Source organism: Amblyomma maculatum, chromosome 1 (genome assembly GCF_055883805.1).
Source record: "Amblyomma maculatum isolate TAMU_Amacu chromosome 1, ASM5588380v1, whole genome shotgun sequence".
NCBI lineage: Eukaryota > Metazoa > Arthropoda > Arachnida > Ixodida > Ixodidae > Amblyomma > Amblyomma maculatum.
This window is the reverse complement of record NC_139344.1, coordinates 142035334-142058191: the sequence shown is the minus strand read 5'-3', so window position 1 is coordinate 142058191 and position 22858 is coordinate 142035334. Positions and strand designations below refer to the sequence as shown.

At 45.2% G+C, this 22858-nt stretch overlaps 2 protein-coding genes across 3 annotated transcripts in view; one reads left to right on the top strand and one right to left on the bottom strand.

Moving 5' to 3' along the window:
• Positions 1-22858, top strand: part of LOC146204198 (tetratricopeptide repeat protein 5-like) — a 62805-nt gene that overhangs the window by 4790 nt on the left and 35157 nt on the right. For both annotated transcript variants that reach the window (XM_084589140.1, XM_084589141.1), the window contains exons 3-6: positions 6041-6258; positions 6369-6516; positions 6603-6694; positions 13587-13640. In XM_084589140.1, the coding sequence (XP_084445266.1) occupies positions 6041-6258; positions 6369-6516; positions 6603-6694; positions 13587-13640 (512 nt within the window). The remainder of the gene's footprint in view (positions 1-6040; positions 6259-6368; positions 6517-6602; positions 6695-13586; positions 13641-22858) is intronic.
• Positions 16351-20613, bottom strand: LOC146204199 (uncharacterized). The gene is made up of 2 exons (XM_084587536.1): positions 17593-20613; positions 16351-16524 (listed from the first exon to the last, which is right to left on the bottom strand). Exons 1-2 carry the CDS (start codon positions 20611-20613, stop codon positions 16351-16353), a joined length of 3195 nt encoding a protein of 1064 aa, XP_084443662.1.

Sequence of the window (22858 nt, the reverse complement as noted above, 5' to 3'; positions counted from 1 at the left end):
GGCTGTGTGGTTCCATGTCACTACAAATACATAGCAAGCGACACATTTTCGTCTGTTCGGCACACCTGATTTTGAGGGATTGGGGCACCCGGGTCAAATCGGCACATCGGTGTGAGCATTTTGCAGTGGCAGTCAGTGACTAGCTTTTCTTAATTTTGTAAAACGTTAAGGTAGGGCAATTTACTTTCCATTTGAGAGCAGAAATAATATGGTGCATTAAAAGGTTTATATTCTCTCATAACAGGCGATTATCCCCTACAAACTTGATTTTTTATTACACTTGTTTCCTTAGCTTTGTTTTCTCATAGTCTCATCTGAACTTTTCAGTGCTTGAATTGTTAGTTTGATACAAAGTAACAAAGTAAGGCCTTCTAAGCAATCATGTGCATTTCTTTACAGGGATTTTTTTAGTCCTTCAGTACTATATGGTTTCAGCCTGAAGTGTTGAAACCTGGTCTTAAGTTAATTTTAAAGGAAGCTCTCTTCTAATTCTTTTTATGTTATTTCTGGCTCTGGCTAATGCAATCTCTTTTAATTTACTCCTGTAATGATATTAGCTTCCCAAGCTTGCACTTGTTGCCACACCTTCCACTGTGCTGCAGGCAGCATCTAATGCACTTTATGCGTAAAGTCCTGAAGAAATTTTATTCTGCCAATAAATTATGGGTTTCCTCAAATAGCAGAGTTTCAAGCATAAATTTTTTGTTCTTTATTCTAATGAACCCCCTGTCAGAAAAGTATCATTTTATACTTCAGGCAGATCTTCTTTGTCGAATCTCAAGTATTGCACTTTGAAAGTTGAACATATTATACGTACAAAATAGTTCAAGGCAGTGTGAAGGTGGCCTTCTCTGCAGCCCTATTTATCTGTCAACTAACTCGGAACTGGCACAAACTGGCTCCAGACTGAATATGCAAACCAAAATATTAAGGGGCGACATGTACGTGTTCTGCAGTGAAGTCACAGTTCTCCAAATCGGATGACCGTGGCTGGTTATGGACTTCGAAAAATTTCTCCTGTAAAACAGGATTTACTCTATATAAGCTGACGTTGATGTACATGCTGATTTATTTCAAGTGTTTTTATCTCGGAAAGTCTTAATTCCTAATACAGGCCTGATTATCACAAAAAAGTCACCTTTTAAGTTTGTAACTAATTATTTTAACATTTGCTACAGCAACCTGTGAAAGTGAAAAAAAAAAAAAATTCTTTCAGCTGAAACATAACCGAGGTTAATGTAAAAATTTCCTAAAACTCATAAGTTATTGTAATTTCAGCAGCCAAACAAAATGAGAAGTTCCCATATTGCTCTATTCATCAAGTGACATGAAACAACATTGCTAGTAAAATATTCTAAAATTTACGTCATTACATATTGTTTCATGCATGATATAAAAATTTGTTTCTGAGACCAACTTTTCCTTCTTTGTGGAAAATTCGAATAGCCCTTCCGTCAACAAAATTTTTCTCAAGAGAAATACTTCAACGAAAGACTTGTCGCACAACTGCCAACACAACTTTTTTTTTTGTGGCCTGGGATGCTTCTCATGCAGTTTTGTGGGTTGTTACAGAAAAAAAGAAATTCATCCCTCAATTCAAGAAAAGAAACGTCCTGAGGAAATATAAAAACTAACTGACACGTGAAATTGTTAAAGCTGTTTACATCTCGGGGGCTTGGGGAAGGTTGCATTAGCACCCCTTCCATCTCACTGTCTGAAAAAGAAATCTCTTTTTCTCTCTGGTTTTATCTGAATTCATCTAGATCTTAGAGGCACCCTTATGTTGCTCTTTCTTATTTTAACTGTACTTATTGTTTCCTCTCGTCCTTTGTACCGTTAATCTTTTAACTGCTTCTTGCTTTCCCATTTTCTAGCAAAATCACGTGCTCAACCCTGTCTTTCCATCTTTTTAATCTTGTCACTCGTGCGCCCTGAACCCTTTTGTTCCATTATTTTTTCACATGTCATTTGTGCTTTATGTCATGAAATTCATTGCCTAGTAAGGTTTTGATAATTTTTCTCCTGTTACCTTTTGATATCCTGGACAATGTTTGATTCCCAGTTCATTCACACAACCTGACTGTCATGTTTCATTGGTTACTCCCCCTTGTGGGCATTTACCTGGTGTGTATAAGTGCAGGTTTTAGTTTCTTCAAATAAAGATGAAAGTTTAGCGCTCTTTCCTATCTGCATTTTCTTCCTGATTGTTTGTGCCGCTGATACAGATGAATGAATGATAATTTCAGAGAAATCATTACTGAGTGCACAGTAGTAGTAGGTGCTAGATAGTTAGACAGGGTACCAGCAAACTATCTGAGGAGACGTAGGATCTGATTAAGAAAACAAACGTCCTGAAGAAATATAAAAACCAACCGATGCATGAAATTGTTGAAACTGTCTAGAGACAGGGTAGAACTGGCAGAGCTATCGACGCTAATCAACAAGCCTAAAGTGTCCGACGTAAGAAAGTATAATATGGATAGAATTGAGCATGCTTTAAAGAACAGTGGTAACCCAAAGACGATCAAAGAAAGCTAGGCATAGGCAGAAATCACATGTACGGGCTAAGAGACAGAGGGCAGTGTCATTACTAATATGGATAATATAGTATAGTCAAAGTAATCGAGGAATTGTATACTGATTTTTATAGTAGCCGAAGTAATCGGGACAATAATGAGAATGGCAGTAATGCAGAGCAGTCAAACGTTCTGCGAGTGATAAAGAACAAAGTGAAGAAAGCTTTAGAAGCTATAAAAAGGGGAAAAGCAGCTGGGGAGGGTCAGGTAACTACAGATTTGTTGAAGGATGGGGAGGATATCGTGCTGCTAGAAAAACTGGCCACTCTGTATACACAATGAATGGTGGCATCGACAGTACCACAATCATGGAAGAATGCTAACATTATCTTAATTCATAAGAAAGGGGGATGCTAAGGGTTTCAAAAATTAGACCGATCAGCTTACTTTTCGTTACATAAAAGGTATTTACTGAGGTAATCACTAATAGAATCGGGATGACCTTAGACTTCAATCAACCAAAGGATCGAGCAGGTTTCCGGAAAGGTACTCTACTATTGATCATATCCATGCTATCAACTGGGTGGTCGAAAAATGCTCAGAATATAACCAGCCCTTGTACATGGTATGCAATGATTATTGCAAATCGGTGTAGATAAGTCGTATGAAAAAGCACTAGAAGGTAGAAGGTATTGGCTGCACATCAATGATAGTCCTGCATAAAGAAAGTAATAAAATTCCTATAAGGAAGAGTGTTAAGCAGGGAGATACAATCTCTCCGGTACTATTCTCCACTTGCTTAGAAGTGTTCAAAGCGTTAGATTGAGAACATTTAGTGTCAGTAAAGAATGCTTAGGTCATTTGAAATTAGCTGATGACATTTTCTTGCTGAGTAGCTCGGGTGACGAATTGCAAAGAATGGTTAGTGACCTAGACAGGCAAAGCAGAACGATAGGCCTAAAACTTAATATGCAGAAAACTAAAGTAATGTTCAATAGCCTCGCCAGGGAACAGCAGTTTGTGCTAGGTAGTGAGGAGCCGGAAAGGTAAGGGAATGCATCTACTTAGGACAGTTAATAACTGCAGATCTGGACCACAAAACAAATAAGATTGGACTGCAGTGCATTCAGCAAATACTATCAGATCTTGAATGGCAGGTTGCCAGTATCCCTCAAGTGGAAAGTATATAATGACTGCATCTTACCGGTGCTGTTACAAAAACACGGGAGGCTAATGAACCAGACCACAAAACAAAGTAACTAGAAGAATAGGATTGGACTGCAACACATTCGGCAAATACTATCGGGCCATGATTGGCAATGGGGCAGAAACACGGAGGCTAACTAAATAAGCACACCTTGCATGATGTAGGGATGGTGAAAGGATCACTCGGCATGTTGCACAGGTCTCTCGCGGGCCGCTCCAGCCATGCTGGCTATGCCCTACAGCTGAATCACAAACGCTTGACAGTATTCACAAGGAGCGTGTCGGTCTTGCTTTCGAGAAATGTGGGATAGTGAATGTGTTTAGAAGTACCGAAAAAGATTTTGTAGAGAAAGATGACTCTCGGCAGATGATACACGTACTGGGTGACAACGATTGTGAAAACTCTGAATCTGAGCGCACTTCCTGGGAGCAAACGCCGCTCACCTGAGTGCGGTGCTAGACGCGAACAGATGCGAGCACAGTGCATGATGGCCGGCAGCTCGTGTGCTGCCGTCCTGCGTCTGAGCTGGAAGCAGCCTTCTGGTTTTGGAAGAGCCAGAGGACCATGTGGCTTCCGCGATTGCCGGGCTTATTGTTAGCTCCTCTTCTCCTCATGGAGCATGAAATTCTCTGATCAAACATGTTGGCATGAGAAGTGTAGTGAACCAGCGCCACGGCACATGAAAGTTTGTGGCACTATTCTATGCTAGGTGTGGGCTTGTGTTGGAAGCTAAAACTCGGAGCATGTACGGTTCGCCAAGCAACTGCAAAATGTAGGGCAAATAAATATTTTTGCTGATCTTTCCTCACTCTCATTGCACGCGGATGAAAGTTTGGTGCATGATAGCCCGAGTTACTTATGTGCCATAAAACTCGACACAACACACATTTCATTGGGATTACCATATTTTCCGATGTATAAGTCACACCTTTGTATAATTCACACCCCTTCCAAACGGCAATGCTTTAGAAAAAAACACAGATAAGTTGCACTGGTGTACAATATGCACATGTAGAAAAATTGTTGAGAATCGACGTTGTGAGAAAGTGCAACGAAACTGGATGCTTGCGACGGCCGCCGCATGTGCCCATATCCCGTGATACCCAGCGCCCACACAGGTGCATGTAGCGTCGAAAGTTTGAACAGTGCTTTCAAAAAAATGTTTTATTTTGGTACATACAGATGGTATATGCACTTACAGATGGCGTTTAGGCAAACCCATAGGAGAAAAGAGAAGAGAGAAGGAAAGGAAGAGGGGCCGGAGCAGCAAGGGAAAATATGCAATGCCAGCTAGGCAGTTGCCTGGTCTTCTTGGTCGACTTCACTGTCCGGAGCTTACTGGCAGCTTTGCGCCAGCCGCGGATAATTTTTTCGCTAACCGCAAATTCAAACTACCTTAGACCGATAACATGCTTCTCGGCAAATTCAACGATGCGCAGGTTGAATTTCGCATCATAACTTTTTCGCCTCGCGGGTGACGCCATGGTTAGCGAAAAATGACACATTTGTGAAGCACGCATGGTGGTGAGGATGAAAAACATTTATTAGTATGAAGACCAAAAGTAAATATGATTACATAGTAGCATTACAGGCAGTCTTCGGGCTGCCAGTTATGGTGTCCAGGCAATGAAGCCGCTACAGCGATCAATGCAATTAAGATGTAGCGGACGGAAAAGACTCTAACGGGAGCGGCTCTAAAATTAAAACTTGTTACTGGAAAGCTACCATTTTTAAATTACCAACACATTTTCCTCCTCTGAAATTAAACTGTCTATAAAAACGTATGAGCTACATTTTATTTTTGCAATTCAATTTGATGTTACTTTTGAGTTCTTTCGAAATGCAATTAATGTGCATGCAGAACATTACGTGCAGTTGTGGTGCATAATTTTCTAGCTCGGGCACATGCCTGCACCGCCCACCTGATATTTTGTCACGTAAAAATTGTACATTTTTGGATTTAACGCCTCGAAGTGATATATGGGCTATGAGCTAATTTGCAGTTGAGGGCTCCCAATTAATTTTAACGACAAGGGTCTCTTAACATGATCGCTTAGCATGCAGACACCTTTTCGGGTGCGGGCCATGCGTAGCTGTCGCTGGCCTGGATTTCTTCCTTGCATTAGTCATATTGGTGGATAAGATGCACTGACGAACTTTACAGGGAAAAAGTAATGCGCCTTATACATCATAAAATATGGTAAGCTCGGGCTCTGTTATCTTCAGTTGCAGGTTTTTGGAAGTAGCCATGGCTCACACTACCCACCCTCTTTTGCACTGGTATTGAAATGGCTGTCTGGCTTGCTTTTTTGAACAGGTGTATCAGAAAAGATTGATCGAGCTATGCTTCAAATGCTGAAAGGAAAAGCACTTAATGTTCGGGAAGATTATGATTCAGAAGCACATGAAGCACTTTCTAAAGCTGTGAAGTTCAACCCAAAATTGGTGGAAGCATGGAATGAGCTTGGAGAATGCTACTGGAAACAAGGGCACATTACCAAAGCACGCAACTGCTTTGAAGGTGTCCTGAAAGTGGTAAGTTGTTTGTTTTTCTTTTTCTGGCATGCTTGGCCCAATATGAAGGCAACATTTTTTTTTTTTTTCAACAATTTGCCTATATTCAAGATTCACGTTTGGCTTTACAGACAAAAGACAAAGTGTCATTGCGAAACATGTCAATGGTTCTTCGACAAGTTGGGGAAACTGAAGAGGAGAGACTTCAGAACATCATTGAAAGTGTTAAAAAAGCAAAAGAAGCTTTAGAACTCGACATTGTCGACGGAAAATCGTGGAGTAAGTTGATACATATCTAGCTAGTCGAAACTCTTCCGACATTTTGACGTTAGTGGTCTGAAACATGTGATCATTTTCTTTTGAAGGTGTGCTTGGCAATGCGTACATGACTGTGTACTTTTCTAGTGCACAAAACATCAAGTCACTGCGGCTAGCTCTGGCAGCGTATTCAAAAGCTGTAAGTATTATTTTTTTCTGTCCTCTGCTTGTCTTAAAAAAAAAAAAAAAGAGTGCCCGTTACTAGAATTTTTAACAAAATAGCTGTCTCCATCTTTTCAGAGTAGCTAGCCTTCAGGTTGAGGCATAAATATGGGTGACAGATATAGTTTGCTGTGATCAGTGCGAGGGACTCCTGGATCTGACATATGTATTAGGTATTTTTTTGTGCTACTCTGTAATAAGGATCCCTTACAAAAGTTCAGTACCATAGACAAAAATGATATCAGACTACTTACTCTCTTCTTGCTTTCAACCTTATTGGCTGTATCACTTTCGCCATCCTCGAAGTCTTTCCAAGACGCAAGCAGCAGAAAGTGGTGAAGTCAAATGCAATGCAACATTAGAGGACGACTATGCTATTCAATGCTATAGGTGTAAAAAGTGCTCTCCTCCTATTGCCACAATTTGCAGTAAATGGGATTGCTAATGTTGAAGCTACAATAACTGGCATTTAAAAAAAAAAGCTTGCTCAAATTTTTCATTTCTTGTTATTAAACAACACAATTAAACATTGTTGCATGTCCTGACATTTGCTTTGGTCTACTGCAGTGCACAAACATCCATGATGCACAGGTTCTATGCTCAACAATACAGAGGAATAATGTAGGTTGCCCTTAGGGGGTTGTTAAATCTCGTTACAAGAGACACTCGGTTATAAGAGACATCTGAAAATGGTTTGGTTGGTTTTTCTATGTCTTCCATGTTATCAACATTGCATACAAGAGACATGGTTACAAGAGACACTCGTTTACTTAGGACAACTTTTTCAGGTCCCTAGAGTAAATTCTTCATTATTTAGAAGAGACACAACCCAGGTGGGCTCGTGCAATGCAGCTGAAATGTAACAACTCGTACGTGATGTACTTAGATTCCCTTAGCTAAATTCTGTTCCATATCAGCATCCTTTTTATTGTATATGTCAGGAACTGATAAGGAGTGCTACCCCATGATTGAGAAGTCAAAACGACCCCCATTGTTTCAGCCACTGGCATCGCATTACTGTCACCTGTGAAGCAAATCAAAATGCATGAATGACATCCAGCATTTTTAACTCCTTGCTGTTAAAATTTGATCACAAGGTGAAAGCTCAGAATCCTGATGTCTTTCTTTTTGTGGACAATGCTTCTTGCAGCACCAAAGTTCTCGTGTTCAAAGCCACCAAAGTTATGTTTAACCTCCAAACTCTCCACCCTACCTTCAACAAATAGACAAAGGCATTATGCACTCTGTCAAGTTGCTGTACAAAACAAGGTTCGTAGAATGCCTGTTGCTCGACAGGCAGCAAGACTGTACAATAGTAATTCATGCGAACTTTGCTGTTCAGGTGATTGCAGATGTCTGGAATAGCCTAAAAAGTGAAGCTGTGAAAAATTGTTTCAGACAAGCAGGCTTTAAATGTGGTGACATTATATAAGAGGGCCCATATATGAATACTGTGGAAAGCTTCCTTGATGATGAAGCTTGGGCGAGCATCGAAGAGACTGCTGAGGTACCAGAATCTTTTGAGGAATTCGTATCTGCAGATGTGGATCTTGTGTGCTCCCGAAGAGCTTACAGACTGTGCATTCTCGCGCAAGTAAATGGCACATAGGCCATGGAGGATGACTACGAGGACATTTCAGAGGAAAAGTGTCAGCACTTGAGGGTGACAAGCATGTAAGAGGGCTTCAAAGGTATTAGAGCTACAGGAAGGCTTGTAAAGTGAAGTGCTTTACCTCCAGAATTTGGGAAGGAATACACTCTTGCACTCACAAAAATACATGCTAGTATGAATAATTTCTTTAAGCTTTCCTGAACAATTTCTTGTTAATACATGTGAATGCATTTATATGCTGATGTGCAGTAAACTGATCAACACAGTGCTTTTAGAATTTTTGGCTACAAGAGACCTTGCTTACAAGAGGCATCTTTTTTGGATCCCTTGAGTGTCTCTTGTAACGAGGTTTTTACTATATATGTGCAGAAATCAGCACCCATGCCAACAGGCTCTCTTTATATATCTACTCAAGTGCACACATGCGGCAGAGAATGCAATGAAAAACTGGCAGGGCACCACTTATGCCCTCCTTTAGGATTATGATGCGACAGCAATAATGGCTCGCATGTGCAGCTCCGCTTGCGGATCGTCGTTATTTCGCACATGTTCATTAGAATACCGTAGTAAGCTACAATCATGTGAAAGGCCACGCGGCATAGATATAAAGCTCAGGTTTAAGCTTTATAAATGTGGCTGCGTAGCCTAGGACTTGCATGTCTTACACAGGATCCAATTAAGTATCCCAGTGGGTTCGATTTCCTTCTTATCTCGTCTCTGAAGGGAGGACCGAGTTAACAGCTCCAGCCATGTCATGTGGTCACGTGATGTCACACAACTCGACAACCAGTGCTTGGTCATGATGCCCACAATTTTTTGCTTGAAATATTTGTTGTCATGGCAGGTGAGATGGCACTTTAGGTGGGTTACAGCATAATAAGTCAAACGTATAATCATAGCAGTGAGTAGTTATGCGTTGAATTGCCAGTGTGAAAGCCGTCCACTTTCCTGCAGCTGCTCAACTTGAACAGAATTTTCTTCCTTAAAGCAAAAATTGTTTAGAGGATACTGCATGACCTGGTTTCTTAGCAATTATTGATAGCTGTTGGGATTCCTTGAGGCAAAGAAGTTTGAGAGTAATTTGGACTGCATTAGAGCCCTTTTAAAGTAAAGTCACTCAGACTGGCAAAAACCTTTACTATATCAGTTGTTGGCAAAGACATGCTCCTGAAGATGCTGTCTGGTAATTAAATGTCTACTTATTGAGCGCATTCTGTTGCTTAGTGAAAAAAAAACACTCTAAAATACCGTTTATCTCTCTCTCTCTCTTATCATCCGTCCTTGTCAATTTTTCAGTCAAGATTTTTTTAAGTGAAGTACCTCTTAAGCATGAAGGCGACGTGACTACAATTACAACTGTGTTTGATTTCATGTGAAAACCAAAGCCTTGCATGAACAAAGTATCATCTTCCATTGTTTCTGTCATTTAACACAACGATGAAGCCTGGCAAACCCACATTGCCGCATCTCCACTTCTTGCCACTGTTGCCTTGTGCTTCATGTTGCACAGTGCTGTGAATGTGCAGCCACCATTTCTTCCCTTCCTTATTTCTCACTGTACTTTCACTCCTTTGCTTTCTCAACGGATGGCGCCGCCTTCCTTCCACATTCACAACCAGCTTTTTTATTTTTTTGACCCCTACGTGCCGCATGCTTTCTCTCGGCTCCAAGACCTACGTAAAGTTGGCTACTCCTCACAGCTGTTGAGCCCAGTGGTAAAGCCATAAAAAAAAAAAACAGAAAAACATTGGGTAATGCTTTTTTTTATTATTATTTCCAAAAAGAAAAGTTTGCTTCGCGATCCTAGGCAGCCCGCATGCGGTGATGTCAGTTCGTGGGAAGTATGTCGTCGTGGCCAGACGAACTTTACTGTAACTGATTTTTATGAAAAATGTCAATATAGATGGGAAAAAATGTGCAGGCCTCTATGGGAGATGAACTGGTACTTCAGTTTCACTTTGCTATCCGAGTCTACTATGGCGATGTTCTACCGTATCAATAGAGTCATGTTTGATATCTTTAGCTGCACTGGCACTACATGGAGTCTGTAGCCAAAGTTGAGGACGATTGGTGTTTTTCGCATATTTGCTATTTTTCCTGCGAACTGATGTGCAGTTCATGACCAAAATTTGTTTTTTTTCTATTCCAACACCTTGCCAATTTCAACAAATTATTTATTGAGCCTGAAATGAAGTGCTGCTTTCTAAATAAATATGAAATTTGTAGAAAGTGTATTTTTATTCTGTGGATTATACTGGAGTATGAAGGAACGTGTGAAGATTCAAGAGAAGTAGAGAATCCTGTTTCATGCAAAATGTATGTTTAAAAAAATTATTTTTTAATGCTAGTATTCGCACCAAGCCTTATATTTCAAGACATATAGAACAATTAGAACCAATTTCTTTTCGCCAAAATTGATAAGGCAGATTACTTTTCTCTTTGTTCACAACTGCAGTCGAGCCCACTTACAACGAATCTGACAGTCATGCTGAATGTATTTGTTGCATCTGAAATTCATAGTCTGTGGACTTCTGCTATTACAGCCAAAAAATGCAAAGGACAAAAGTGATGCTTATTTCTTTAAAGGACTGTTGTGCATGTCTGCATTTACAAAGCAAACCATACCAAGCTTCTTTCTGAGCTTTTGAGTGCAGTCATGCATTCCTGGCCAAGTGCCTTCCTGCAGATGGGGGCTTTAGTGATCTGATAATACTAATAGCAAATATCTCAAACTAGGTTTTGTGAGCTCCCTCTGGACTGCCCCCCCGCCTTACTTCTTCCTTGTCCCACTTCTTGCTGTTTGTATGGACCAGGCACAGGGCACGGTTTGTTGAAACCCATTTCAGGGCAGGCTGATCTTAGCTCGTTCTTCAGTTTTGCACCATCATAACTTAGGCACCGTCCATAGCACAGACCTTGGGCTTTGCACCAAGATGCTGCGCACCGCCAGCTTGTTTACATTTTGATGGGAACACCAGTAGCAGCAACCTGCCGGGTTAACTTGGCAGTGTGCTATCCTGAAGTATATCTAGAGAGCTGATGAAAAGTTGGTAAAGGGGCATGGCACATAAGACGACACATATTTAGGTACGTGCACTTGCCCATGTGGCACCTAAAGGTGTGGGCCACACAGCCGAGCCAAGGAAGAAAAGCCCTCTCATTGGGCATTTTGTCGTGCGTTTCGATGGCGTCGGGAGTGCGGAGTGCAGTTTTGCCGCTGGTGAATTCATTTGCACCGTAAAAACCATATTTATTGAAAAAGAAAAATATACCCAAGTCACTTTGCCACTAGAGCGGTGGGCAGCAGATAACCAGGAAAAGCTGGGCAGGCTGTCAAATGATTATGGGAGCAGCCTAAGCAGTCGAGCCTTGGCTGAGTGTGTGATTGAGGTGAAACATTGCTCTTGTGGCTAGATTTCTGCGTTCTTTTGGATTTAGAGGTCTGAGCTTTAGTGTGAGATAGGCATTTATAAAAAGCTGATTGCCAAGATCCAGAGAGCAAACAAATACTAAAAAATAAAAATTCAGGACAGGTCTACATGTACATTTCAAATCGCCTGACTGTGAGGGCGTGGGTCTCTTAATGCATATTGATGGCTATTGGGGTTTTGTGAGGCAAAAATGTTTGAGAACTCCTGGATTACAGCTTTCCCGGCTACTGCTGGTAGGAAAGTTGTATGAATGCGGCGACAAAGCTACCGGCGGCGAAACGTGTGCAAAGCATTTGGTATAAGTTGGCCTTGTGTAAAGTGCTTGAGGAGTGCATTGGCCTCTAAATAAAGCCACACCTAAGTGTAGCTACTGGTTTCTTGAATCTTGAAAAAAAATTAGTGAGGAAGTTGAGTTGCATAGACCAAAATAAGGTGAGATCTGGCAGTTTCCCTGAAAACCATTGGCTACTTACTGTTTCATTTTGGCGGTGACCAATAGGCGCGCAGCTCAACTATACTACACACAAAGGTGGTGCAGATTGCCTGCGCTCTGACTGGACTCTGTAACAGTGCAGGAGGGAAAGGTGCAGTTGGGAAGGTAACGCATGCTTAGTAACTGGGTGCACAAACAAGGCAAATCCTCGTGACCTTGCATTTATCGCATTTCTTCTTTCATTCTAGACACTTTGCTGAGCCGCCACACTCCTAAGCACTGATTGACCTTGTAGCCTGTCGGGAAGCATTTGGCTAGTGGTTAATTGAAATTAGAATGCCAGATTTTATTGTCTTTAGGGTGACTCTTGCCTTCAATGAGAAGGCGACGGGAGCTAGGAGACGCTCATCAATCAGCGCACTGGCGGGAAGCAAGCTTGTTTGACTGCGGGCGCTTACTCGTTCATTGTAGCAAAGTGCTGCGAACCTTTTTATCTGGGATTCAGTGTGAAAGCCTTAGTCTATATTTTGACAGTAGCACCACTATCGTTCATAAAAAGCAATAGGTCATTATAATTGCAGCCATTAAAAGTGGGCTCGAGTGCACCACAAATGTTTTTAGAAAATTCGAGATGGTCAAGTGCCACACTTGGGACGCTTGAGATGGAAGGACTGATAACCATAACAGATGTGTGTTAGCAAACTTAAACTGTGCTTTTTTCAGGTTTTATCCGCTCTGAGAAAATGTACCAAAAGTGTAGCTTTTTTAAAATGTTCATCAGCATCCTAAATTATCTGTTTTAGTGGGATAAATGGCCACATATCTTTTACAACAACAGTGTAATGTGCGCTAGCATTTATACCAGTACTGGTTTAAGTTATTGAAATCCTTCCTTTCATGGTTTAGTGCTCTGTGAACACTTTGTGTTCACAGAGCACTAAACCATGAGGGAAAAAAATTCAGGTACTATCAATAAAAAAAAAAAGGTTATTAGGTTGTGTTAAAAGATGCACAATTTTGAGGCAGTTGTGTTTTTAAATGTGAATATTACTTCCTAAGAAACAATTTTCATCTTTGGTTTTTGATTTTATATTTTACTGATTGGTCACAGATGTCTTGTTTATCTTGTGACTATATATTTTTATTTAACTTAAATTTTGTCAATTGACAAAATTAAATTAATTTAATCATGTCTTCTCTTCTAGTTGTTGGTTGGGCATCTAACAGTAAAAGCACGTACACATTGTTAGTTGGGCATCTAACAGTAAAAGCATGTACACGTTAGTTTTTAGTGCATTGTTTTGCTTTTGCTAGAAAACAAAAAACTACTCACTTCAGTATTTCTCACCTCTGCCTATCTTCATGGATTTTCTTTGCCATTCTGCCTTTTCAGCTCGAGGATCCACGAATGCAATGCTGCTCTGACCTGTTCCAGAACTGGGCTGTGGTAAGACACACTTAATAGCACTCACACTGTTTGGTTTGACCTCAGTACTAGTGTGGATGCTTTGATGCAGTGGGACTGCAGTGCTCTGTACTTCAATCCATTAATATGCAGTATTAAGTTAGCTGGCACTTCATTTGACTGTCTTCTACAATGCTGATAAACAAGGACAGAAGTAAGGAATGGGCAGAAGGAACATCAACTGCTAACTGAAGTTTGACTCTTCTTACCATTGACTTGCTATGACATATACATCATGAAAGCCAATAACTACCAAAATCAAGGGAAGCATAGAGGAAGTTTTTTTTTTTTTTTTTTTGTGACATTGCTACATGTGCCGTGAGTAGTGGCACTCTTCCACTCTCTCTCTAGAAGGGCTTCAGCCTCAGTGGTTGTTCCGGAAAGTCCCTTCAACACTTTCCTGTCAGTGGTAAAAGTAGGTGTTTTTGAGTGGTGTCATAAATTTTTTTTTCATTTTTACAAAAGCTTGCTTGTTACAGGAGCGTATGGTAGCAAATTGTAGAGGAGGAAATTCTCTGCAGAATGGCATTAGTCACAATTAACCCTTTCGCTGTCACGAACATACCGGTACGTTTTTGCGCTTCCCCCCCATAGTGTCACCAACGTACCGGTACATTCTCTATCATGCATTCAAAACTAGCTGGCGCACTTGGACAGGCTGCGCCACCTGTCAAATCTTTCTACAAGTTATATTTTCGCCCTGCGTTGTGTTGGTACGTATATACTGAAGAGTATGGAGCGACCACGCCCACCCCCGCCACCTTCTTTGCTAGGGGGCGTGGTCGCTCCGCGCACGCTACTCTATCGCGCTAAGTGGTCATGCGGCACACACGTTTCGCAGTGCGTGTGTGCGGTTACGGGTTCAGGGGTTGTTCTGCCATCTGCTGCAGGTTTGCAGGTTTTTATTTTTATTCTGTTAGCGGGTCTGCTAGACGCGCCACGTTTAGGGGCTCGCGCCGTTGCCTCTCCAATAGGTCGACATGTGACTCGATTGCTGCTTTCGCTCTGTCTTGCGCTTGCTTGCGGCTAGCAGCAGCAAAGGAAGTTGTTCTAGCCTCTTTCCATCTCCCTCTGTCTTGATTTCACAACGTGCCATTTATCTTCATTGTGCGGGCCACCAAAAGTGTGCCCTCCGTGCGCGCAGTTACTGACCGCATTCACGGAGGGCACACTTTTCAATGGAGGGACCTTCAACTGCAGACTCGAGTGATGGCTCTTTTGACTATAAATACGAGTCGAGCTCGAATTTAATCTCTCAAGAAGTATCAGCAGTTTTTTTGTTATATTATTCTCATTTATCTAATTTATAATCAGGCTGATAATGATGATGTTGTTAATTAACAACACCTGCAGAACACTGAAATGTGCATATTCCATTGACTATGTTATTTGTATAGCAATCATAATAAAAAGAAATTGCCATGCTCGTTTGTGATATGCTCGTTCCCTGAAACGAAGCCGACACTGGGGATGCGTCACGGCAAGAAACGCCTGACAGCGAAAGGGTTAACATCTTTATTGCATGGGTGATAAAAAAAAGAGATTACCAGAAAAAAATTGCAGTTAAAATTTTAAAAATGCATAAAAGCAGCAAAATTTCTTCACACAAATAAAATATAAAAAAAATTTGAGATATACGTTTTTTAGAACAGGGACCGAGGTAACAATGCTGCAAATTCTAGCTTTCTAAGTCAAGAAAGTTACTTAAGAAAGAAAACATTAGACCATATTAGTTATGTTTCGAAGCCGCTCTCCACGCTGTCACCCGCCGTGCTCGTCCTGAGGGCGACGGTCTGTTCAGCTGTTGGCATTCGAAAGGGTTCTCCTCTCACCCGCCGTGCTCGGTTGCGCTGACCGGCGGTCTGTTGAGTTGTACCTGCTGGGCACCTTGGAGTACTACCCGGAGTCGAACCAGGTTTACAACATCTTTATTGTACTGGTCTCTCCTCTCTCCAAATTACCCCTGACAGCTTGTTAAATAGACTCCCTAAACAAAGCCCCTATCATTGCGCCAATAGGGACGCAGTAAACTCTCTGGGCGGGGCCAATAGGCTCCAGCACAGTTCCTCCTCACTCCCGTCATCCTGTACGCACAACCTCACGCGTGCACATTCCAGAGTTCAAATCCGCTGCCGTGGTCACGTACGTCCTTGCCGGACAGCCCGAGTCCCGTGGGAATGAGCTTCCTGCCCTCCGCGGCTCCTTTACACAAGAGCCCAGCGCGCGCACACACACAAACACACACCTCCACACACCGTGGATGATCTGCGGTTCGAATAGTGCTGCTGACCTTGCCGACGCGGGACATCCGGAGTCGTCTTGCGGGCGGGGTTGCGTCGGCGACTTGAAATCCGCGCCAGCCAGGCGATCCGCGATCCAGGGTCACGGGAAATGAACGAAAAGTCACGCACCGCGCTCCGGCCCTCAAGTGCATGCCCCGCAGCTGCGCTCTCGACGAGCAGGCGCCAGTCCAGAAGCCGACGGTGTGGTATGTCGCGTTGATGAGCGCAACACCTCCCCACCAAGTGTGCTGCATAAGTCTTTATACTGCAGCCACACACAACACACAAGCGAACAACGCGACGCGGCTGGCGTCAGGTTCAATACCCCCCGCCATCCGCGCCCGCACGCAATGACAAAGCCCAAACCATTCTTAGGCCCTTTACCTTTCCCTCGATGCGCTTAGCTCCATTTAGTTGGCCGCCACCAGCCTTGACATAGCATCGGCGTTGGCATGAGTGCCCCTTTTATGTTCGATCGTAAGATTGAACCTTTGGAGAGCGAGAGCCCAGCGAGTTAACTTGGCACTATGCGGGCTGGTAAGCGTAAGGTACTTAAGGGGGTTGTGGTCCGTTACCACACGCACCTGTGCACCAAATAGCCAAGCCTCGAGCTTACTCAGTACCCATATGATCGCGTAGGCTTCCTTCTCGATTGTGGCCCACCGAGTCTGGGTCGGACTGAGCTTCTTGCTTAGAAATGCGATCGGGCGTTCGTTCCCCTCCTCGTCGCACTGTGCGAGACATGCTCCTACGGCGTAGTCGGAGGCATCGGTGGATAGTATAAACTCCTTACTAGGATCTGGTGCATACAGCGATGTCGCGCGCCCTAAACACTCTTTAATGCTCTCGAACGCATTCTGTGCCTCGCTGTCCCAAGGTAGCCGATGAGGGGTCCTCCTTTTCGTCAGGTTAGTCAACGGGAGAACAATACGCGAGTAGTCAGGGACATACTGTCTATAGTAGTTTGCCAACCCGAGAAAACTCCTCAGCTGCCGCTTCATCTGTGGCGGGGGAATCTCCTCAATAGCGCTGACCTTTGCAGGATTCACGCTTTGCTTACCCGATCCTACTATGTGACCAAGAAACTCTACCTCCCCTCTTGCGAATCGGCATTTAGCTGCATTCACAGTGAATCCCGCAGCTGCTACGGAACTTAGAACATTGTCGATGTGCCTCAGATGATCCTCCCACGTCTCGGAAAATATGGCGAGATCATCAATGTAAGCGCAGGAATACTCTCTGTGTGGTGCTAATACCTCGTTAATGATTCGCTGGAACGTGGAGCTAGCGTTCCGAAGCCCGAAAGGCATCACTTTCCAAGCGTATTGCCCGACCGGCGTTACGAACGCCGTCAGTGATTGAGACTGCTCATCTAACGGTATTTGCCAATATCTCCTCAGCATGTCAATGAGGGTGATGTAACGCGCCTTTGCCACCAGAAACAAAAGCTCCGAAGGTATGCTCATGGGGAATGCGTCCGGTTCTGTAACGCTGTTGAGCCTGCGATAGTCGCAGCAGAGCCTTATGCCGCCGTCCTTCTTAGATACACAAACTATGGGATGGGCATGGGCGCTCTCTACCGGAAAAATCAGACCCCACTCACACAGTTCGTTAATCTGCCTTTCCACTTCCTTCCGAAACACCATTGGTACCTTGTACGCATGTCCGGCTACCACTTCAGATCCTGCCTTCAGCCTTATTCTGTGCATGCCAGCGGTGCACTTGCCCGGTTTACTACCAAACACTTGTCCGTGCTTAGCGAGCACCGCGGTCAGCTCCTCCCGTTGCGATTGGGTAAGGTGGCTCAAAGCTTCGCCCGACACGCTACTTCCTTCGTCAGACGGTGTTGGGAATGTGGGCACGTCGCCGAAGTCACTGTCCCCTTCGAAAAATGTGCCTACAACATTAACGCGTGCGTGGTAAGCTCGGAGTTTGTTGGCGTGCACAGCCCGACGTGTGCCGCCTTCCAACTCGATTAGGTAACTGTAGGGCCGCAACCTTTGTACAACTTTGACCGGTCCTATCCACTTTCCCATCAATTTGCCTTGGCCTTCCTTCTCCAACCACAACACTTCGTCCCCTTCCGCGAACTGTTTATCCGTCGCGCGGAGATTGTAGCGATTCGCATACTTTCTCTGAGCATCTGTGCAATTACCTTCAGCTGTTGCATGTGCCTCAGCTAACCGTTTGCGCAGCTCCGAAAGATATTCCTCAGCTGGGATTGTTAGAGAGTCCGGGACGGACCAGTCCCCACTCCACGACTTCTGCAAGATGGAAAGAGGCCCCACTGGCACCCTCCCGTACATCAGCTCAAACGGAGAGCGGCCCGTCGTTTCGTTAGGTACCTCTCTGTATGCCCACAACAGAAATGGAACAAATTTGTCCCAGTCCCTGCCGTGCTCCTCCACAATACGGAATAACATGGATTTGAAGGTACCGTTCCAGCGTTCAACCAGTCCATTGCTCTGCGGGTGGTCAGGCGTGGAGAACCTTGGGCATGTTCCAAGCCTGGACAGCATCTCTCTAGCTAACTGAGCCGTGAAGTTTGTGCCTTGATCACAGCACACCGTTTCCGGTATACCCATGCGTGCAAAGATCTGTAGCAACGCCTCGCACGTAGCCTTCGCTGTCAGCGCGCGCAAGCATACGACCTCTGGCCACCGAGTGTTAACATCAACAACGCACAACGCGTAACGGTGCCCTTGCGCAGACGGTGGTTCAATTGGCCCTATGCAATCAACGTTGATGACTTGAAACGGGCTGTCTGGTCTAGAGAGGGGTGTGATCGGCACACGATCGAGAGTGCGCGCAGGGGCCTTTACCTGGCATGCATGGCATGTACGACAGTGTTGCTTGTCATCTCTGGCCAAGCCTGGCCAGTAAAACGACCCCTTTATTCTCTGAAGCGTTTTACGTTCGCCCAGGTGCCCTGCCCACGCTGAATCATGCGCCAACCTTAAAACCTCCGCGCGCCGTTCTGAAGGTAGTACCAATTGACAACACTCGTGTCCAGCAACTGGCTCTCGATGGAACAGCAGCTCGTCCCGTATAAGCATGCCATGCGAGCCTTCTTTAGCCTGAGCCCATGCTTCTTTTAGCGATTCATCGGCAAGCTGAGCGTTCCGGAACAGCTGCCTTGCTGTCTGGTTCGTTTCGGTTTGGCTGGCAGCAGGCTCCGCCTCGACGACGCACGCCACAGCATCAGCGTGTCCCGTATCTGGCCCGTCTGGTTCATCTGTATCTGATTCCAGAGCTACTAACTCATCTGCTGGTGTTAGTGCTCTCTCCTCGAGAAGCTCATTGTAGTCATCTGGCGTAATCAGTGCATCTACGCCTGCGACTAGCTCATCGGTAAGCGCACACAGCACTCCTCGTTCGGACGGGTTGAACGACACTAGGGGAGCACCCTCCGTTACCTTTAATGGCACGTAAGCCAGCTCGGCGACTACCTCACTCCCAAACGCTCCTCTCAGCTTCAGTGTTGACCCCGCGCCTTCATACTCGCGGCAAAGTGACTTACGAAGGACAGTTACATCGGCACCCGAATCAACCAAAGCTCTGAGCTGCTGACCCGTGCTCTCTATTGTGACAATACGTTTGTCGCCTGCCTCGTTCTGTCGCCTGTCACTCCCTGTCGCCATCTCCTCGCTAACTGGAATTTCCACTCGAGCAACAACCTGTCTTTTGCCTCTGCGACTGCTACTTCCATTTTTTGTTGAGACAGTTTCTTTTCTCGGGCATTCTCTTGCAAAGTGGCCTCTCTCGTGACATTTATAGCACTGTCGCCCGGGACGCCTCTCAGCCGTGCTGCCTCCCAATTGAGATGACGTAGCGGTTCGCTTCTCGGCATGGTGGTTTGCCGTTGCGGACGCAGCTAGTCCTACTGCTGACCTACACCTCCGACTCTCTTCGAAGTTCTCTGCGAGCTCTGCGAGGTCACTAGGTTTGAGAAAACCTTCTTTCTCACTCAAGGCAACGTGTGCTCTTGCATCGGCGCTTAAGCATTCCTTCATTCGGTCTGTCACCGCCAGCTGTTTGAACTCCTCAATGGTGCGCACTTTACAGCTGTCTAGGTAATAGTCGAGATAATTCTCTAGTCGTACGGAGAACTGTTCCCAGGTTTCTCCTGCCTCTTTGCTGCTTGACGAGAATAATCTCTTGTATTCTGCGGCTGACAGTCGCAGTCCGCGAAGAATTTTGTCTTTCAAAGACGCGAAGTTTTTCCTCTCGTCTGCTGATAACCGTACGAGGAGCCCTCGCGCCCTTTCGCTCAGCCTCGGTAAAACCAGTCCGGCCCACCACTCGGTCGGGACGTCGTACGAGCATAAGGTCGCCTCCACCTCCTCAAACCATCCAGGCACTAATTGCTCTTGATTCGGCATTGGTGCCAGGACGCCTTTCAATAGGCTCGCGTATTTTAGCCTTCTATCTTCATCTGTTCCAGCATTCGCCGCGACGGTGCTGCCGCTATCGCTAAGCTCCACGCTCTGTCCATAGCGCAATCGCTCTGTTTCTAGAATCAATTTTTGATTCTCTTTCTGGGCCCCTACAATTTTTAGTTGCAATTGCAGTAGTGCCAACTGCTCTGACGTAGCCTCCACTGCGGAGTCTACCTCATCTTCGCCTGCCTTGCCGGCGGCTGCCAACTCTTCACTCTGATCCCCCTCTGCCATTTTTCCTCCTTCCTTAGCGCAATCGCTCCTCAAAACCCAGGGCTTTGACATAGCATGCGCCCGCAGATGTCAAAGGGGTACTCGCCTGACTGCCGCTGGTGTCCCTTGGGGTGGGTCCCCTTGCGCCGGATTCAAGAAGCTGGGAGCGTCTTCACGAATTGGCTTTCCAAGCGGTTGTCACGGTCAGGCGTCGTCGTTGACGAGGCTCGTAGTGTCGCCGTCGTCGTTCCCGTAGACTCCAGTTCAGCCACAGCAGATCCTGCCGACTGCGCCAGTTATGTTTCGAAGCCGCTCTCCACGCTGTCACCCGCCGTGCTCGTCCTGAGGGCGACGGTCTGTTCAGCTGTTGGCATTCGAAAGGGTTCTCCTCTCACCCGCCGTGCTCGGTTGCGCTGACCGGCGGTCTGTTGAGTTGTACCTGCTGGGCACCTTGGAGTACTACCCGGAGTCGAACCAGGTTTACAACATCTTTATTGTACTGGTCTCTCCTCTCTCCAAATTACCCCTGACAGCTTGTTAAATAGACTCCCTAAACAAAGCCCCTATCATTGCGCCAATAGGGACGCAGTAAACTCTCTGGGCGGGGCCAATAGGCTCCAGCACAGTTCCTCCTCACTCCCGTCATCCTGTACGCACAACCTCACGCGTGCACATTCCAGAGTTCAAATCCGCCGCCGTGGTCACGTACGTCCTTGCCGGACAGCCCGAGTCCCGTGGGAATGAGCTTCCTGCCCTCCGCGGCTCCTTTACACAAGAGCCCAGCGCGCGCACACACACAAACACACACCTCCACACACCGTGGATGATCTGCGGTTCGAATAGTGCTGCTGACCTTGCCGACGCGGGACATCTGGAGTCGTCTTGCGGGCGGGGTTGCGTCGGCGACTTGAAATCCGCGCCAGCCAGGCGATCCGCGATCCAGGGTCACGGGAAATGAACGAAAAGTCACGCACCGCGCTCCGGCCCTCAAGTGCATGCCCCGCAGCTGCGCTCTCGACGAGCAGGCGCCAGTCCAGAAGCCGACGGTGTGGTATGTCGCGTTGATGAGCGCAACAATATTACTATCATGCCACCGCGTGAAACCGTTCTTTGTTGCCATGAAACAGAGATTTGCTGCACATGTTTGACAGAAAACATTAGTTTTTTGTTCCACCTTGCTTTCTTCATAGCACAATTTGCAGTTCTTGTACTTCTCCATTTTTTGAGGCTTGTGCTGCAGACCCTGAGGTTGATCATGAGGCGGAAACAGAGGGCGAACATCGGGGTCTCCAGGTTGTGGCTCACCAAATCCAAGCAGTTGCTCAGCCAATTTTTTTTTTCTCATCTTTTCTGGAGTGACACCTCGCCAAGATCCGTCTTTTTCGCCATAGGAAGGTTTTTTCAAAATATGCATCCACGCATATTTGTTCGTGTTCACGCATATCTCCTTGATGATCTTTGTGGTGAAGAATAGCAGAAAGAAATCGGTGGTTCTGGAGAAGTGCTGTGCTGTGCTGCAGCGCGTAATGTCGAAGTTGACCTCTGGCTCTCTCCTAGGAGAAAACAGGACTCTCTGCGCTGCCGGCGGCAAGTAGTCCTGCCCGAATGACATTGACACCCTGCAGATAACAGTTTTGACCTTCAGAACACTGATTTTTACACATCTGCATGCAGCAAAAGCGAAACTTTTCGAAAGAGAAAACGAAGCTTACCGAGGCATGGTCGTTGACATTCCTGGTCGTTTTCATGTAGTTTCGCTGTAGGTGCTGAAGTCTGAAGAGCTGAATTTGTCTTCCGAGTCATCACTGTTGCTGTTAGCATCCACAGATGAGCACTCAGATACGTCAGTATCCGTGGGAACGGGCCGCTTCTGAGCAGCAGCGACATCGACGTCATTTTGCAAGCAAGGAGTGCCAGTTACGTCACTCCGAAATTATAAGAACAGGCGCGACGCGGTGAAAAAATTAACACCGAAAGTGAAATTGAAAAAAGGGTTGTTCTATTACCCAGTGGATGCCACCACTTGTCAAGAAGCGCTTCGAAAGCGGGAAAATTCTAATCGTGAAACCATCGATAGCGGGTATCGATGGGAATAGGCACGGACAGGAAAGTGTTAAACCTTAAGAGATGCGGCTTCATGCTGTAAAATATTTGATCGGCCTTAGGAAGGGGGTCGCACTGAAATACATAATACTAAGAATAGCAGTACCTGAGCTTTTGAAATATCTTGCCTTGTGCTCCTCCATAGCATAAAAAGCTGTCAACG

Coding starts and splice junctions, on each gene's coding strand:
- LOC146204199 (XM_084587536.1), bottom strand. CDS start 20,613: ATGGCAGAGGGGGATCAGAGTGAAGAGTTGGCAGCCGCCGGCAAGGCA. Junction 16,525..17,592: donor TAGCCGGACATGCGTACAAG/GTACCAATGGTG, acceptor TTTGGTGCACAG/GTGCGTGTGGTAACGGACCA.